This window comes from Lissotriton helveticus, chromosome 3_1, assembly GCF_964261635.1.
Source record: "Lissotriton helveticus chromosome 3_1, aLisHel1.1, whole genome shotgun sequence".
Lineage (NCBI taxonomy): Eukaryota > Metazoa > Chordata > Amphibia > Caudata > Salamandridae > Lissotriton > Lissotriton helveticus.
The window spans coordinates 1,529,293,673-1,529,309,956 of NC_136061.1; the positions used below are offsets into that span (position 1 = coordinate 1,529,293,673).

General features: G+C 45.9%; 1 protein-coding gene across 1 annotated transcript in view; it reads right to left on the reverse strand.

Annotated features, from left to right (window-relative positions):
- Positions 1-16,284, reverse strand: part of CBL (Cbl proto-oncogene) — a 348,147-nt gene that overhangs the window by 170,866 nt on the left and 160,997 nt on the right. Inside the window, exon 6 of the mRNA XM_078682180.1 lies at positions 13,837-13,974. Within this exon, the coding sequence (XP_078538306.1) occupies positions 13,837-13,974 (138 nt within the window). The remainder of the gene's footprint in view (positions 1-13,836; positions 13,975-16,284) is intronic.

Sequence of the window (16,284 nt, forward strand, 5' to 3'; positions counted from 1 at the left end):
TCGATGGCTCTGGAGTTTACACACTTCATTCCATAGTGCACCCACTGTCCGTCTTTTAGATACGAAACAGTCTTTTTTCATCTGAAGACCTAAGCACCAGAACAGGACAATTCCTCATGGACCCTCAGGAGATTGACCTTATGTCATTCCTACCTGGGAACTTATTATTAAATTTAGGACAAAACTGGGAGAGTGTATTCTCCACAACAAAGCATCCAACAAGTCAGTGTCATACAACCTTCCCTCAAAATCTTTGGTCTGATTATATTCCAAAGTAGTTGGCCGAAACACAATTTCTCACTTTGCAGGTGTGAATTTCGGTATAGCAATTAAAGATTTTCGTCCTATAATGGAATGGTCTTGGAGCTCTGACAGCTTTCTCCGAGTCGGATGGTGGAGAAAAAAAACAATCAGAGGTAGAGTCTGTACTAGAGCATTGCAAGTTTTAGGGGAGAGATTACGAGTCATTTGAAAACCAAAATCTCTGCTTTGAAGAACAACAACTTACAACATCAGCACCAATTATTAGATGACAAGAGTGTGCAAAGCTAGTGCAACAAGTTAATTTCTCTCCTATACAAACAATGTCCACAAAACTGGCAAACAGTGTGTTCACCTCCACACCCGCCTTAAGCATAGGAGGGGCAGAAGCTCTATTAAAGAGACGGTTTTCGAGATTCAACTGTGAGCAAGGGTATGCAATTCAAGATGGATTTGGACTTTAAGGGAGAGAAGACTTTATTACCTGAACACTTCACCTTACATCACTGCTGACTCTGGACTTTTTTGGGTACACGTGTGAAGGGATTCAATCCTCACTCAGTAGTTTCTGGGGAAGCAACAGGCTCACAGCTTCCATCCCCAACCAAAACACTCTGCTGAATTAAGTCTCTGAAGGCCTATGCAACGTTTGCAAGGCAAGGCCCCTGACACTGAAACCACAGAGGACGCCTCCACTTATAAAAAATGGGTCTTCTTTACTGATGATCAGGGCCCTTTACAAAAAGGTCAAAAGGGCAGAAGGGCCTGCCTGTACCCCAAAGCCTATTCTAAACCAGGTACATATCTAGTGACCCCACAATGGTATTTCTTTGATGCCAGGGTTTGCACCTAATCCATTAAATCCAAACTTACATCCATGTAATTATAGCATATCAGCTTCATGTTAAAAAAATTTAAATTAAATAGAAACATGATGTGATAAGCAATCTAAATCAGGGGTGAGGAATTCCCATCACCCGATGCCCTACGTATATTGTTTGGGGGTAAAGGACAAGTTGCCATGTACATTTATTTTGTCTACAGGACGGACATCCCCATCCCCCTCTAGCCAAAGCACGTTGTCTGCAAGTTTACAGTACCACAGTAAAGATCTTATAAGAGGGCCTTCTACAACAGAGACGAGATTTGCATCCATATGTATACTTTGTTTGAACTTCTACATAGTTCATTAATGCAAAGTCTTTACTATTCTTTACTATTAGGGTGAGCACTCGAAAAGAAATGTAATATGCTACATTTGCATTACTAACATGGGTTTTAATATTCAAAAAAAGTGTACACCCATATGCAACATTTAATAACTTGAAGCTATTTATAATGCCCCCAGAATGTCCTTGAATGTCTGCAAACACATGCAGAAGCCTGAAAGCAAGACTGCCAATTATTTGCTTTCAAATTAAAATGTACACCAAAACATTTGCAACCTAAAATATTGTGCAACTTTAGATGCTATTTCTCAGAGACATCATTTTGTAAAACATGTTTGATGCATGTTAACATTCAAAACAAAGAATAATGGATTATCAGTGTAAAACCAGAAGGGGCAACATGAAAATAAATTAGGTGCCCACTGCTTAAAGGTCACTAAAGAGCACCCTCAGGCATCTGTCCTTGCATTGGTACTGATTCAATCTGTTCAGGAATTCATAAGAGTTTGCAGGAGGAGGTCTGGAAACTGGAGACTCAGAATAATTTGCACATTTCATTTTTGCATAAGCAAATATACACCTGCATATTTGCTCATTCAACAAGCATTTGCAATGCAATAGATCTCGCATTAGGAAAGTTTGAGCTATTGGTATTGTAAATGACAATTTTTTTATTTATGTGTTGGTTTTGAAAATAGCGAAATTAATAGCTTTGTCATTTACAATGCCAATACTTTTAACTTTTGCAAATGTGACACCTATAGCATTTGTAATGCAACATGTTTTGTATTTACGTGACTTAGATGTATTGATATTACAAATAACATTGGCTTTTACATTTTTTAAATAATTAATACTTAAATAAATGTTATTGTAATTTATAATGGCAATAGCTTAAACTTTTGTAAATAACTTTTGTGAAGATTATGTTCAGTGTATTTTATTGTGACGAAAATCCAAGAACAGAAGTGAAATATGAACATCTTTTTGTGACATTTGTAATAAAGCTTGAAACATTGAGAGAACATATTTGAACCAGTTGTTGTTGAATGGTTGCACAGATTGTTGCTGTGGTGGCGCTGAGTGAGGTGGTGGCGACGAGTGATGCTGTGACATTCAGTGATGCTGTGGTAGCGCATAGTGATGTTGTGGTGCCCTGAGTGATGTTGTGGTGCCCCTGAGTGATGCTGTGGTGCCCCCTGAGTGATGCTGTGGTGCCCCTGACTGATGCTGTGGTGGTGCGATAGACAGATAGAGGGATGGGAGGGAGATAGATAGATAGAGGGAGGGCGATAGATCAACATTGCAACAGACGTGGGTTCCATCTGGCACCAAGGGTCGCAAGCGTTGATTATTGGGAGGGGAATGAGGCCTTGTCAATTGCTCCCCTCCACGGCCATCCTTGTTGGGCAAAGGAAGGGGTGGAAGGCTGCAGCCAGAGGCCACCATCCTCGCAAACACACAATCGTGCAAGAAAGAACCGCTATCCCCATTAAAAGCCAAATGAATGTTGTGCCAAATGAATGTTGTGTAATCGTGCCATAGACGTGCAGTCAAATGCGCTCGCCACTCTCTTTGAAAGCGTTTATAGGAGGAACACTATTAAGTAATGAGCTTAGCAAACTAAAAAAAAGCCAATAGCTTACACTTTCCTAATGCGAGTCCTATTGGCTATGGCAATGCTTGTTTGTAGCAAGCAAGGACAGTGCTGTTGTGATGCTGAGTGATGCTGTTTCGGTGCTGAGTGATGATGTGGTTGGGCTGAGTGATGTGGTGGTGTCCCAGAGTGATGTGGTGGTGTCCCAGAGTAATGTGGTGGTGTCCCAGAGTAATGTGGTGGTGTCCCAGAGTAATGTGGTGGTGTCCCAGAGTAATGTGGTGGTGTCCCAGAGTAATGTGGTGGTGTCCCAGAGTAATGTGGTGGTGTCCCAGAGTAATGTGGTGGTGTCCCAGAGTAATGTGGTGGTGTCCCAGAGTAATGTGGTGGTGTCCCAGAGTAATGTGGTGGTGTCCCAGAGTAATGTGGTGGTGTCCCAGAGTAATGTGGTGGTGTCCCAGAGTAATGTGGTGGTGTCCCAGAGTAATGTGGTGGTGTCCCAGAGTAATGTGGTGGTGTCCCAGAGTAATGTGGTGGTGTCCCAGAGTAATGTGGTGGTGTCCCAGAGTAATGTGGTGGTGTCCCAGAGTGATGTGGTGGTGTCCCAGAGTGATGTGGTGGTGTCCCTGAGTGATGTGGTGGTGGTGAAAGGCGTGCGACGGTGGTGTGAGGCGTGCGGCGGTGGTGTGAGGTGTGCGGCGGTGGTGTGAGGCGTGCGGCAGTGCGTGGCGTGTAGCAGTGCGTGGCGTGCAGCAGTGCCAGGAAGTGAAAAAAAAATCACACTGACGGAAGCCTTCTCCATCTAGGTTTCCACAACAATATACATTTCGATCAACATCTGAGCTGCTACAACCCTTAAGAAAAACGTAAAGGAGCTACCTTTTCAGAGAGAAGTACATTACTATACAATAGGTTTGACCATTTGCATACATCCTACTTTACTATAAATGATCCCGAATTGTAACCCCAAGCTCCGTTGTGCTCTGCCTACTGTTTCACTCTTTGCAAATCTCTATATACACCAGCACTGGCTTGTCGGACATACTTGAAGGCCTTGAGGCGCAAGAGAATAACGAGCGAGGGAGGCAACCAGATGTGCGCAGGTGCTTTTCCTCACGGTTGGGCATAGACACTACCATCACATGCAGTGCACAGAAGATTACATTAAATATTTAAGGTATATTTTGCATTTCCCTTGAGATATACATTATGTTCATTGCTTCTTTCTTCTGTGGATCATGGGACACATAAATGAACAAAGACGAAAAAATAGTGTTGATTCACGCACCAGCACTTGTTCGACACAAGAAATGAATGCAGTATAAGTGGCATTAATAAAACTGGACTCGATGGAACAGGACATTCTTACAGCTGTGCTCCACTACAATCAATCACTGCGGTGGAACAGGCCACTCGTGTCTCTCAGCGGTGATTGTTTGCTACACGTCACAGGACCCAATAAACTCACACACTGCCACGCTTTCCACTTGCTTCAAGAAAATCAAATGCAGAATGCTCTTTTGCAATGTTGCTCTATACTGTAACTGATAAGGACCTCGCAGTGAGAGATCTCAGAAATTCAATTTTAATCCACATTACGTTAATTTCTAAAGGCAAAACTGCAATGAAAAGTAGTTTAAAGCTACCTGCTGGGCAAGCGTCTGATCCAAGTGCAGCAGCACACAGCACTCGGCGCGCCTGCCCGACCGCGATTAGAACCCCCCTGAACCAACTAAATAATGCACTGACACAAAGCAGCAGCAGACGACCTTCAACCGAGAGAGAGAGAGAGAGAGAGAGAGAGAGAGAGAGAGAGAGAGAGAGAGAGAGAGAGAGAGAGAGAGAGAGAGAGAGAGAGAGAGAGAGAGAGAGAGAGAGAGAGAGAGAGAGAGAGAGAGAGAGAGAGAGAGAGAGAGAGAGAGAGATATATATATATATATATATATATATATATATATATATATATATATATATATATATATATATATATATATATATATATATATATATTTTGCAGGAGGCTGACTTGCTCTGAAAGTGGGGGGACAGGAGATGTGCACGGCGCGTGGCTGTACGTGCGCGCACACATCATCAAATCGCCGACGGCTCTGCACGTGCCCATCCCCTGTCCCACTTTCCCAGCAAGTGGATAACAAAAGATCTTTCGCGGGAAAACGGATTTTCATATTGCATTTGCAATAAGTATATATTTTTTGACCCTGATGAAGCAACATGTTGTGAAACACGTGTTGGCCTATGAAGGAACGCTGAAATCAATAAACTTTCCATTTCATTAAACAATTCCTGCCTATGAAGCTTCATATTTGACTACTAGATTGACCTCAAATATGATCTGTGCTTAATATATAGCTTATACAGGACTGTAGGGGGGAAACAACCTTTACAACGCCATCATTATATCGCACTACCTTTACAACGCAACCATTACAACGCAACATCCTTTACATCGCATGCCATTACAACACAGCCATTACATCGCATGTCACTACAAAGCAAGTCATTAAAACGCAATATAAGCTAAGTAATGGGGAATAGTACGTTTTACCCCTACACTATCCAACACTTACTCTACTGTTGCACTCATTGGAGTGGGAATAGTAATTTGTACCCCTACTCTATCCAACACTTACCCTACTGTTGCACTCACTGGAGTGGGAATAGTAAATTGTACCCCTACACTATCCAACACTTACCCTACTGTTGCCCTAAAAGTAATGTGCTTTTTAATGGTATGTGTTGTCATGGTGTGCGTTGTAATGGAGTGCGTTGTAATGGAATGCGTTGTAAATGTAGTGTCTAAAATTGCGTTGTGATGGCATGCGATGTAAAAACATGCGTTGTAAAGGATGATGCGATGTAAAAACTGCGTTGTAAATGTTTGCGTTGTATCGTCATATATTCCTGTAGGGTGGTGTCCTGTAAACCCTTTTGAGGTCAGTGTCAACCCCGTAGACAGTCTCCTCTCCCCTCCCTTTTGTGGCAAAAAGTTAAACCGTTGAAGTTAAGCTTAAACAAAGGGACTCTAACGCTAATTCATAAATTGCTCTTACCCGCAACACTTGGAGCCTGATTCACTAAGGTAATCTTACACTTTTCTTGTAAATGTATGCTTGTTTGCTATTCACAAAGGTATTTTACATGTCGTATCTCTAGGACTGCAAGTCTCCACCCATAAAAAGATAGGAGTGTTCAATCCTTTTATGTGCGAAGACTCCAAGCTCCTAAACATACTACTCCTAAAATCCTTTAGTGAATCACAAACAATCGTAAATAACACTTTTCCTTTGATAATCAGACCCTTAGAGTTAACCAAAACACGTGAACATAATCGCTCGCAATAAACTTCGGCAATTTTGGTAAAAAAAGAACAAACAAGTATTCATCCTACTTTTTTTATTTTAAAATATTTCACGTATATAGTCGTAGTTTGCGTTTTAGGTCTTGTGTTGCTTCAGTTATGACTGCATAACGGAAAGGGTGGCAGGGGGACAGGGACTGCCGCTACCCCCGGCTGACAGACCCGGGCAGCTGCCGCTCCACTCCTGCGGTCCACGTTCATCACGACACACTGCCAGCACCTGCACTTTCGATAACCCCTTCCAGGCACTCCCTGCACACTCGGAAACAGTTTGTAAGACCACCCTTTAAAACCGCTGTCTTTCCTGCGCATGACCCGCGTGTCTCTCAAAAAAGTACTATATATGTGCGGTGGGACTCTCCGCCGGAGCGCCGTTCCCCCAGCTCAGCAGGAGGTACGGGTCCCTTACCTCTTACTTTCACTTTTTAGGATCACTAGTGTGGGTGCCAAACGTTTTATACTCAATTTAAAAGCAATTCAAGTGCCTGCGTTTGAGTCGAGTGTGGCGTGAGACCGTTCCCCTCTACTTTTTTACTTAAAAGTCCAGATTTAGACCTAATGCTGGAAGGTGAGCCATGCCATGCCCTGCCCCTTTCCAAACACGTCCATGCATGTAAATAAACTCTCCCGCTCTTCAGCTCCTTGAAAAGACCACCTCTCAGCACGCTTTAGGGGTTCTGTATTAGTTTTGGAGGTTAAAGAATCTGCACTACTCACTCACTCAGGACCCGGTGCCAGTCTGCTGTGCCTCCCTCTTCTCGGTGCCCCGCTCTCGTCTATCCGGCCAGCGGCTCCTCCTGCAGAGGGGAGGGTATGCGCAGGAGCAGGAGCCCGGTGCAGGGGATGGCACACAATGGGGCTCTCTTCTAGCAGCAGGCACGGCTGCCGAGGGTAAACAGGAAGCAGCGGTGCGAGAGGCAGCAGAGCAAGGGAGAATCTGAGCAATGCAGAGGTGCACGAGGGACGGCGGCGACGAGGCCGACAGCGCCACCTGCTGTCAGACAGAGCGAGGCGGAGAAGTGAGGATGGCAGACAGGAGGTGGACGCAAAACCAAAGGCCCAGAAAACAAGTCGGAAATATGCTCCTGTTTTTATATTGTGCACATTATTGTAATTCTTTATTCTATTAAACTTTTTCTGAACTGGGAAATATGCTCCTGTGCGTTGCTTATGTTTGGAACACACTTCCAACATGTTATGGATTTCACAGAGAAACATTACTGTGTCTCAGGAAATAACATACACATAAGCCATATCATTTAATATATTGTCTCCTTTATACAATATCTGTAGAGCTCTCTGTCACCCGAATGGGTCTTGTTCGCGTTATATCAAATTCTAAACAAATAAATAATCACTCATCCCACCCCCTAATTTCAGGAAGAAACAAACTTCTGCTTCACCAAAAATACATAAACCCTCCTCACTGAACCCTCTGTTTGGCCTGATGCTCCAATCCCACAACCCCCACGTAAATTTAAATATCGCTACCGCAGGGGAAAAACAGTGCCTCTACTCCCCTTACACTTCTAACCCCCCTACCACAACGATATCTGAACTATAGCGTTCACATGTCCTACTGTCCATCATACACTTCTTTTATATATTGTTATTATGTATTTTATTTACACTTTATGTACCTCGGGTGCTTGCTGCTATTCCGTTTACATATCCCACTCTATGTGCACTAGAGAAATCACTACTCACTATTCTTAATTTTGTCTGTCCATAAGTTTCAACCAAGGCAGTATTGAAAATCACCAAATTCAACTACTCGGGTTATTTGTTCGAAAAATGATTCATATCCAAATAACACAGATCCCAATTAGATATGTAGAAGCACATTGTTAGTTGCTAAATTCTTTATTCATATTCTTAAAGATCATTCAGCCACTGTAGCCAACGCGTTTCGTCCCTTTCTCTGGACTTCTTCAGGGCTTAGTCCTTGTCTGTTTGTTTCCTCATAATATTTGTTTGTGTGCTGATTCCCTAGGCAAATATTGACCTAAGCAATTTAGTTAATAATCGCAGTTCCTTAGGTGCAGCTGTATTCCCTGCATGTGAAATATTAGCCCATGTTGGCAACCGAACCTGACAGTAGGCTGGCAAATAAGCACTGTCTATCATTGGCTACAGTGGCTGTATAATCTATAAGAATAAGGTGTAGAGCTTCTGGTACACTTCATGTGCGGATGGGCTAGGTCTGGACATAAAATATGCCATTTAATGATTGTTTAAGGTGTTCGTAAGAAAGGAATTGACCAGGGAGAAGACTAATCTGCCAAAAGGGTTTGGAAATGTTGCAGCTCGCTGTCAACAAACAAATACCCCAATTGCCTGCAGCATGCCACTGACAGAGTTGCCCTGAGCAAACCCATTGTGTGCGAGTGGGGAGGCCAGCAAAGGTATTGGAGGAGCATAGAGTTTCTTCATGTTAGTAAATATACTGGTGCTAGTAGGGCAAGAGAGAGCTCTGCAGGATACCCTCAGGTGGTGTTGGGTAGAATTGTCAGTAGAAAACAGTGAGTAGTGCAGGAATACCTCCTTAAAATCTTTGCAGGTATATCCCGTCTTATGCAGAGCTAGCCAGACAGCCAGCGAGCTACCTGAAGTAGCTGTGCAGCTAAATATAGCATTCTAAGTCTGCAGGCTACAGACCATGTGTCAGTTACTCACATCCTGACAGTAGGTGTGAGACTGTGGCCCACACGATTTGCTCTAACTCATGAATTTCTTTTTTAAGTTTAACATTGACTGTAGGTTGAGGTGAGACAGATGTTTTTGTTTAACTTTTCTAAACTAGAAGTTGGCAACTTGCCTTAATGCTTCCCAAACTGTTTGCCATGTGTTTTAAAATGTTTAGAAATATAATCAATATTTTGCTGTTAATTTCTAAGAAAGTTTTGGTAAATCTGGATAAAGTTGATGTACATGACACCATGCTCAAAGGCATTAATTTACTATTGAACAAGGACATAATGTGCTACCCAGGGGTGTTACACCCCCCCTAATAAATGTACTTTCAGGTAAATAGTTGGGTACAGGTGCTTTCAGTCGAGTATGGTGAGGTGTCTTTCGGAATTCACAAGGATTTTTTACATAAATGCAGACATAAATGCGCACACACTCTTACCTCTTTACTTTGAAAGTCTTCCCAAAAATTTATTTTCCATAATATTGGGGTTTCTCTCACTTACTACCCCTATCAATCCGCATTTGTCTCCCTTTTCAACACCCCTTTATCCTCTCTCGTGTGCCCTGCTTGTCCTATTATGTAATTTAACATTGTATGCCGGCATGATTGTCGGAAAATCTGAAGCTCACCCCCCCCCATCTTATTGACCAAGCTACGCCCCTGATGCTACCTGAATGTAGCATACCTAGAGGCAATCCCATAAAACCATAGTGAATAAATAGTGCTGTGTAGAAAATAGTAAATACATGCATGGATAAAGTAGTGGGGTGTGGCCGCTCCTTGGATGGGTCTGTAACAATGACATTTTGTCTTGAATTTTTGTCTTGAATTTTGACCCTTTGTCCTGAAAGTGCTCCAACTTGAGGGGGGGGGATAGTCCTATTAGAAAAAAAGCATTGGAAATGCAATAGGTCTCGCAGCATTAGAGTTTGTGCTTTTAGAATTGTTTATGGTTTTTTTTTTTTATCTTTAGCATTTTTGTTTCCTGTAGGCAATGCTAAAGAATTACAAAGAAAAAAAGCCATAAACAAATCTAAAAGCTCTAACTCAAATGCTCCGAGACCTATTGCATGCACCCATTCAGTTGTTGGCCTCTCAGCTGAGTCTGCCAACTAGACAACAAAGTGGAGGTGGGGCGGGGCTGCTGGGAGTAGAGCTGTGGACTTGGAAGAGGCGGGGCTGCTGGGAGTAGAGCTGTGGACTGGGAGGAGGGTGGGGCTGCTGGGACTGCTGGGAGTGGAGCTGTGGGCTGGGAAGAGAAGGGAGCGCTGCTGGAAGTGGAGCTGTGAACTGGGAATAGGGCGGGTGCTGCTGGGAGTGGAGCTGTGGACTGGGAAAAGAAGGGAGCGCTGCTGGTAGTGGAGCTGTGAACTGGGAATAGGGCGGGTGCTGCTGGGAGTGGAGCTGTGGACTGGGAATAGGGTTAGGCGCTGCTGGTAGTGGAGCTGTGGAACCGGAGAAGATCGAGTTTCTAGCTGCTGAAACTGGAGCTGAGGGTCAGGGTGAGGTGCTGCTGAGGGTCAGGGTGAGGTGCTGCTGAGGGTCACGGTGGGGTGCTCTTGACCCGGATCCGGACCAGGTTGAGACGATGTTGGGAGAAGGGTGATGTGCTGCTGAGGCTGGAGGTGTGGCTCGGGGGAGGGGAGTGCTGCTATCCAGTTGCTGTGGCTCAGTAGGGTGGCGAGGTGCTGCTGAAACTGGAGCTGTGGTTTGGGGGAGCTGCTGCTAAAATTGGAGAGCTGTGGGTCGGTGCTGAACTGGAGCTGTGACTCCTGATGAGGGCGAGGTGCTGCTAAATCTGGAGCTGTAGCCTGGGGGTCGATGAGGTGCTACCAAATTTAGAGCTGTGGCTAGGTGGTGCTGAAACTGCAGCTGTGGGGTCGGGGCGACGGCAAATGCTTCTGAAGTCGAGCAGTGGGTTAGCAAGCGAATGGGGTGCCGCTGAAAGTTGAGACGATGGCTGGTAAGAGGATGAGATGATGCTGAAATTGGAGCTGTGGCTGTGAAGAGAACAAGGTTCTCCTGAAATTGGAGCTGTGAAGAGACCAAGGTTCTGCTGAAATTGGAGCTGTGGCTGTGAAGAGAGTGAGGTGCTGCTGAAAGAGGAGCTGTGCCTCTGAAGAGGACGAGGAGCTGTGCCTCTGAAGAGGACGAGGAGCTGCTGGGAGCTGTGGCTGTGAAGAGGACGAGGCGCTGCTGAGAGCTGTTGCTGTGAAGAGGACGAGGCGCTGCTGAGAGCTGTGTCCCGGAGCTGTGTCAGTCAGTCAGTGGAGGCGGGGGCTGTGTCTCTGAAGAGGACGAGGCGCTGCTGAGAGCTGTGGCTGTGAAGAGGACGAGGCGCTGCTGAGAGCTGTTGCTGTGAAGAGGACGAGGCGCTGCTGAGAGCTGTGGCAGGCAGTTAGTGGAGGCGGGGAGCTGTGCCTCTGAAGAGGACGAGGCGCTGCTGAGAGCTGTGGCTGTGAAGAGGACGAGGTGCTGCTGAAAGAAGAGCTGTGCCTCTGAAGAGGACGAGGCGCTGCTGAAAGCTGTGTCCCGGAGCTGTGTCAGTCAGTCAGTGGAGGCGGGGGCTGTCCGTCAGTCAGGTGAGCAGTGCGCTCAGTGTCACAGCGGAGCCCGGGGGCTGTGCAGGGGCGGGAGGGGGCACGCCACCGAGGCTGCAGCCCTGTCCGAGCTGTGCCAGTCGAGCCCGGCGGAGAGTCCCAGGCAGGGAGCGAGTGCCGACCCCAGGAGCCTGAGCCGGGCACAGGGCGAGGTAAGCACCGGCCCCTCTCTGCGGAGGACCCGAAATCAAGCAAAGGTGTTACTTTTGGGGGGGGCTGGAGGGGGGGGGGGGGGGTTGGCTCAGGGTCTGAACCCTCAGTGAAACAGCTTGCTGGGGGAGGGGGCACTTAGCTGCGTGTTTGCGGCTCTCAGGGTCTGAACAACACGCGTTTCTTGTTTGTTGAGGGAGAGACCCCGTGAGACATGCCCAGGAGGTCTCGGGGTCTGAACAATTTAGGGACCTGCTTCTTGGGAGGGTGGGAGGAGGGGAGACTCCCGTAGCGTGTCCGGGGCATTCAGGGTCTGAAGCACACGTGTCCCAGCTCGTCGGGGCAGAGACAGCCCGAGGCGCGTGACCTCGGAGTTTAACCCGATGCTCAGAGAAGTAAGTTTCATTCCAGCAGCGTCCTCAGGCTCATAGCCACACACATTTTCGCTCTCCGGGTCCGGCCCTGCGACCCAGGAAGTCGGTTTATATATCCGTACGGTTGGCATTTCGTTCAGGGACACTAACCCACCGGGCACTGTACTTCCTGGGGATTTACCTGCCCATGTAAGTATGACATATAGAGATTATAAACAGCCCGAGGCGCGTGACCTCGGAGTTTAACCCGATGCTCAGAGAAGTAAGTTTCATTCCAGCAGCGTCCTCAGGCTCATAGCCACACACATTTTCGCTCTCCGGGTCCGGCCCTGCGACCCAGGAAGTCGGTTTATATATCCGTACGGTTGGCATTTCGTTCAGGGACACTAACCCACCGGGCACTGTACTTCCTGGGGATTTACCTGCCCATGTAAGTATGACATATAGAGATTATAATATAATATTAAAATAACGTTGCAATCTGAAAAAACATGTTTGCATGCATCCGTTGTAAACTAGGGGGAGGGGGCGGGAGGCGGAGAGTTGAGGCAGGCAGGCATGGGAGGAGAGGAGGAGGGGGGAGGAGAGTAGGGGAGGCACGGCCTAGCGGCCGTGCAGGGGGAGGGGGCGGGAGGCGGAGAGTTGAGGCAGGCAGGCATGGGAGGAGAGGAGGAGGGGGGAGGAGAGTAGGGGAGGCACGGCCTAGCGGCCGTGCAATCAAGTAGTGAGGGGGCGGAGTTGTGGGAAGGCTGAGAGAGAGAGTAGGCGGCTGGGTGCATGTGCACGCGCTTTTAAGCTCAATGCACATGCGCATTGAGCTTAAAAGTCACGGGCACTGCAAGGAATCGCCACGATTCCTTGCAAGTTAGATAAAGTCTGGATGAGCCCCTATAGTCTCGCTTGCTCGATGCGCATGCGCATCGACAGGCGAGACCTAAAAATGTACTAAGGGATTGCAAGTTCATTCTCCATCAACCCACTCTTCTCCCCACCCTGGAAAATATTTTCCCTCTGCCCTAGCCAGGTACGTTTTCAAACTCTTCTAATATAATAAGAGATTGAAGAGAAATTGGTGAATACCCTTAAACATGGAAGTTTGCGGTGTTAGCGAACACACAGGGCATTCCAAACGTGAAAATATTGCTTCTCGCATACTTCCAGCCCCTGTATGTAGACTTGCAGGAACACAGCAAACTCTGTGCCTTGCTAGAATCCAAGCCCTGATAATGTGCCTAGACATGTTGGAAAAGCTATTATGTGTGATATAATGAGAAAGCTGCCGTAATTTGTCACCTCACTGATACAAAAATAGAGTAGTGGATTTTTTTGCAGAACAAGTAGATTTCTGGAGCAACTTGACCATTAAACAATTACTACTTTTTTAAATTGCACACCAGTTTGAATGGAAAATAAAAACCTAAAAAAAGCAAGGCAATTAAAAACCACATACTGAATGTAGCAGAGTCAATATGTGGGTTCCATGCTAAAGTTATCAAAGCCTTACCTAGAAATGCCAAAGAAGGGGGCAAGAGGAGGGCACAATAGTGTCACATTAGGGAGAATGAAGATAAAGTGGCATGAGCTGAAGGGCATTCTCTGTTGTCTACTTACAAGCCTTCCCTGAAGCCATCGATCAAAGCCTGGAAGAGAGGTTTATTGTGAGGGATAGTCTGCAGTATATTTCCGTCAGCCGTCACATAACCAATGGCCCATTGGCCAAGCCGTGTACAACTCAGGCGAAAGATATAACTGTGGATAAATAGAAAATTTAAAAGGATGGTCAGGGGCATAATATTGCACTTGTGCGACATGCACAGAGATGTCACTTAAAACCACTTTGGCAAGAAATTGCTACGTGAAAGCTGAAAAAAAGTATTACCAGTATTCTGATGATCCCAAAAGATAACGAGAAGAAACACCCAACAGTAGGAAAAGCCAATGTACTAGCTAAGACATGTAGCATGTAGTTGGGCCCAGACTATTTCCAATAGCAGATCTGGTCAGACTGTCCCAGACTGTTGAGAGTAGTACCTGTAGAATTCTACAAATTATGTTGATAATAAATATTTTCTGGCAATCATTTAAAAGGCGAGAACAAGGAGCTAAATTTCAAGGGCAGAATGAACAAGTTACTTACCTTCGGCAATGCTGTAGGGTGGATACCCTACCCAAGCGCAGATTTCTTACCTTGTGAATAGCACAAGGCGCCAGACTGGATCAGAAGACTGTTCAGTATTGCTCATGCACAAGTGGAGCCATGCAGCTTCGCCCAAACCAAGAATTGCCACTAGAGCCAGATAAAAGCACCAATTCTGTGTGCTGAAGTCAGTTTCTTTCTTTACTCTGTCTGAGCCGAACATAGAGCATAACAATCTATCAGATGTGACAATATGCAGATTCATAAACTGGATCATTTCATAGGTAAAGAGACCCTTCAACTGGATAGGAAGGTGGTAGAATGGTAAGGAATCTGAGCTTAGAGTATCCACCAGAAAAGGCGTTAGTCTTCTGATGAATGCTTCTAAACTCAGATTCATAACCTTGTGAATAGATCTCAAAGCAGGACCTCCCAAGGCGGTGGGTCTCTGGAATGGCTCAAACCACAACGTCCTATAGTAACGAACACATTCATGGCCCTGCCATCAAGCTATGCTATCAAAGCAGTAGTGCTTCTTGAACTTATGACTTGATCACCATGTCACTACTTAATTAAATTCCAGAAGAGGCACTCTGTGTGCCAAAGCAGTGGTAACTGCCTTAGCTCCGGTCGATTCAGCCCTCAGACCCTCTGTAGGCTGCTTCTTGGAGACTGTGTAGCAGCTCTTAATAGAGAGGAACATCTACTGCAATATGGTAATTGTCTGCACTTCCTTACTCTTCTTCACCCCAGAGAACCACACAAAGTGCTGATCATCCACCTGGTAGTCCTTGGTAGCCCATGTAGAAACTCAAAGGTCTTTTGGTGTCCAGGCAATGGAGTCGCTCTTCCACTTTTGAGGGGAGGCTAAGAAAGCCAGAAGCGTGATGGACTGGACTACAAGAAAGGGAGTTACAAACTTCAGCAGAAATGCCGTTCTGATCCGCAACAATATTTTATCTGAGAAAAAGGTGCTGTATGGAGGCTGAACAGCAAGAACCTGCAGTTCTATAGTGACGTGCTGAAATTCTCAAATGAAGGCCCTCCTCCGGTATCACAAAAGGTTTTGGTGGGTGCATATGAACTAAACTTTAAAGAAAGAGCATCACAACAGGTGATTGAAGCAAGTACAGTTGGTCGGATGAAGGCATAAAGTCAAAAGGGCAAACAGGTTACTTTTAAGAGTGCCCACTGCAAGTCTGTGCTGCGCCAAAGACAGAACAAACAGTAACATTCAAATGTTTGAAATGCAAAAGGTTCATGTTACAGGTATCACACCAAGCCACACGTTAGTCTCATCCAATGGTGTAAACTGATTTTGTTGAAGGCAGTCTTGCCACTAAGATGATATCCACTACTCTAGGGGAGAGATTGCTGCTCAAACTCCATCCATAGAAGTGTAGATTGTGCAAGCCCAGGTGCAGGACCCTGCCCTGCGGCTGAGACCAGATTCTCCTGAAGTGGCAGCCTGATCAAGGACAGATGCTTTTAGCCAGAAGTTCCAAGTACCACACTCTCCTGGCCCAATCTGTAGCCACTGGACTAGGATGACTTGGGCCTGTCGTGCCTGATTATCCTGAGAACTCTAGGAGGGAAGGCATAAACGAGTCTCAAGCTCCATTCTAGGCAGAATGCATCACAGAGAGCCTTCTTAGGAACTCCACTGTAATATTGTTGGTATTGCACATTCTCTGTGGTGGCGAAAAGATCGAGTCGGGGTCCTCCCCATTACTGAAAGACATCCTGCACCACCTCTGGGTGCAACTGTCATTTGTGATTCGCTAGGTATTAACAGCTGAGTTAACCAGCCCAGAAGTTTAATGACCCTGCCAGGTGGTTCACGGTTCAGCAAGTTACAGTGAAGCGGAGTCTCCTGGCATAAGACCCAAGAGCCCCCCCGACCCCCTCATTGGTTGTAGGAC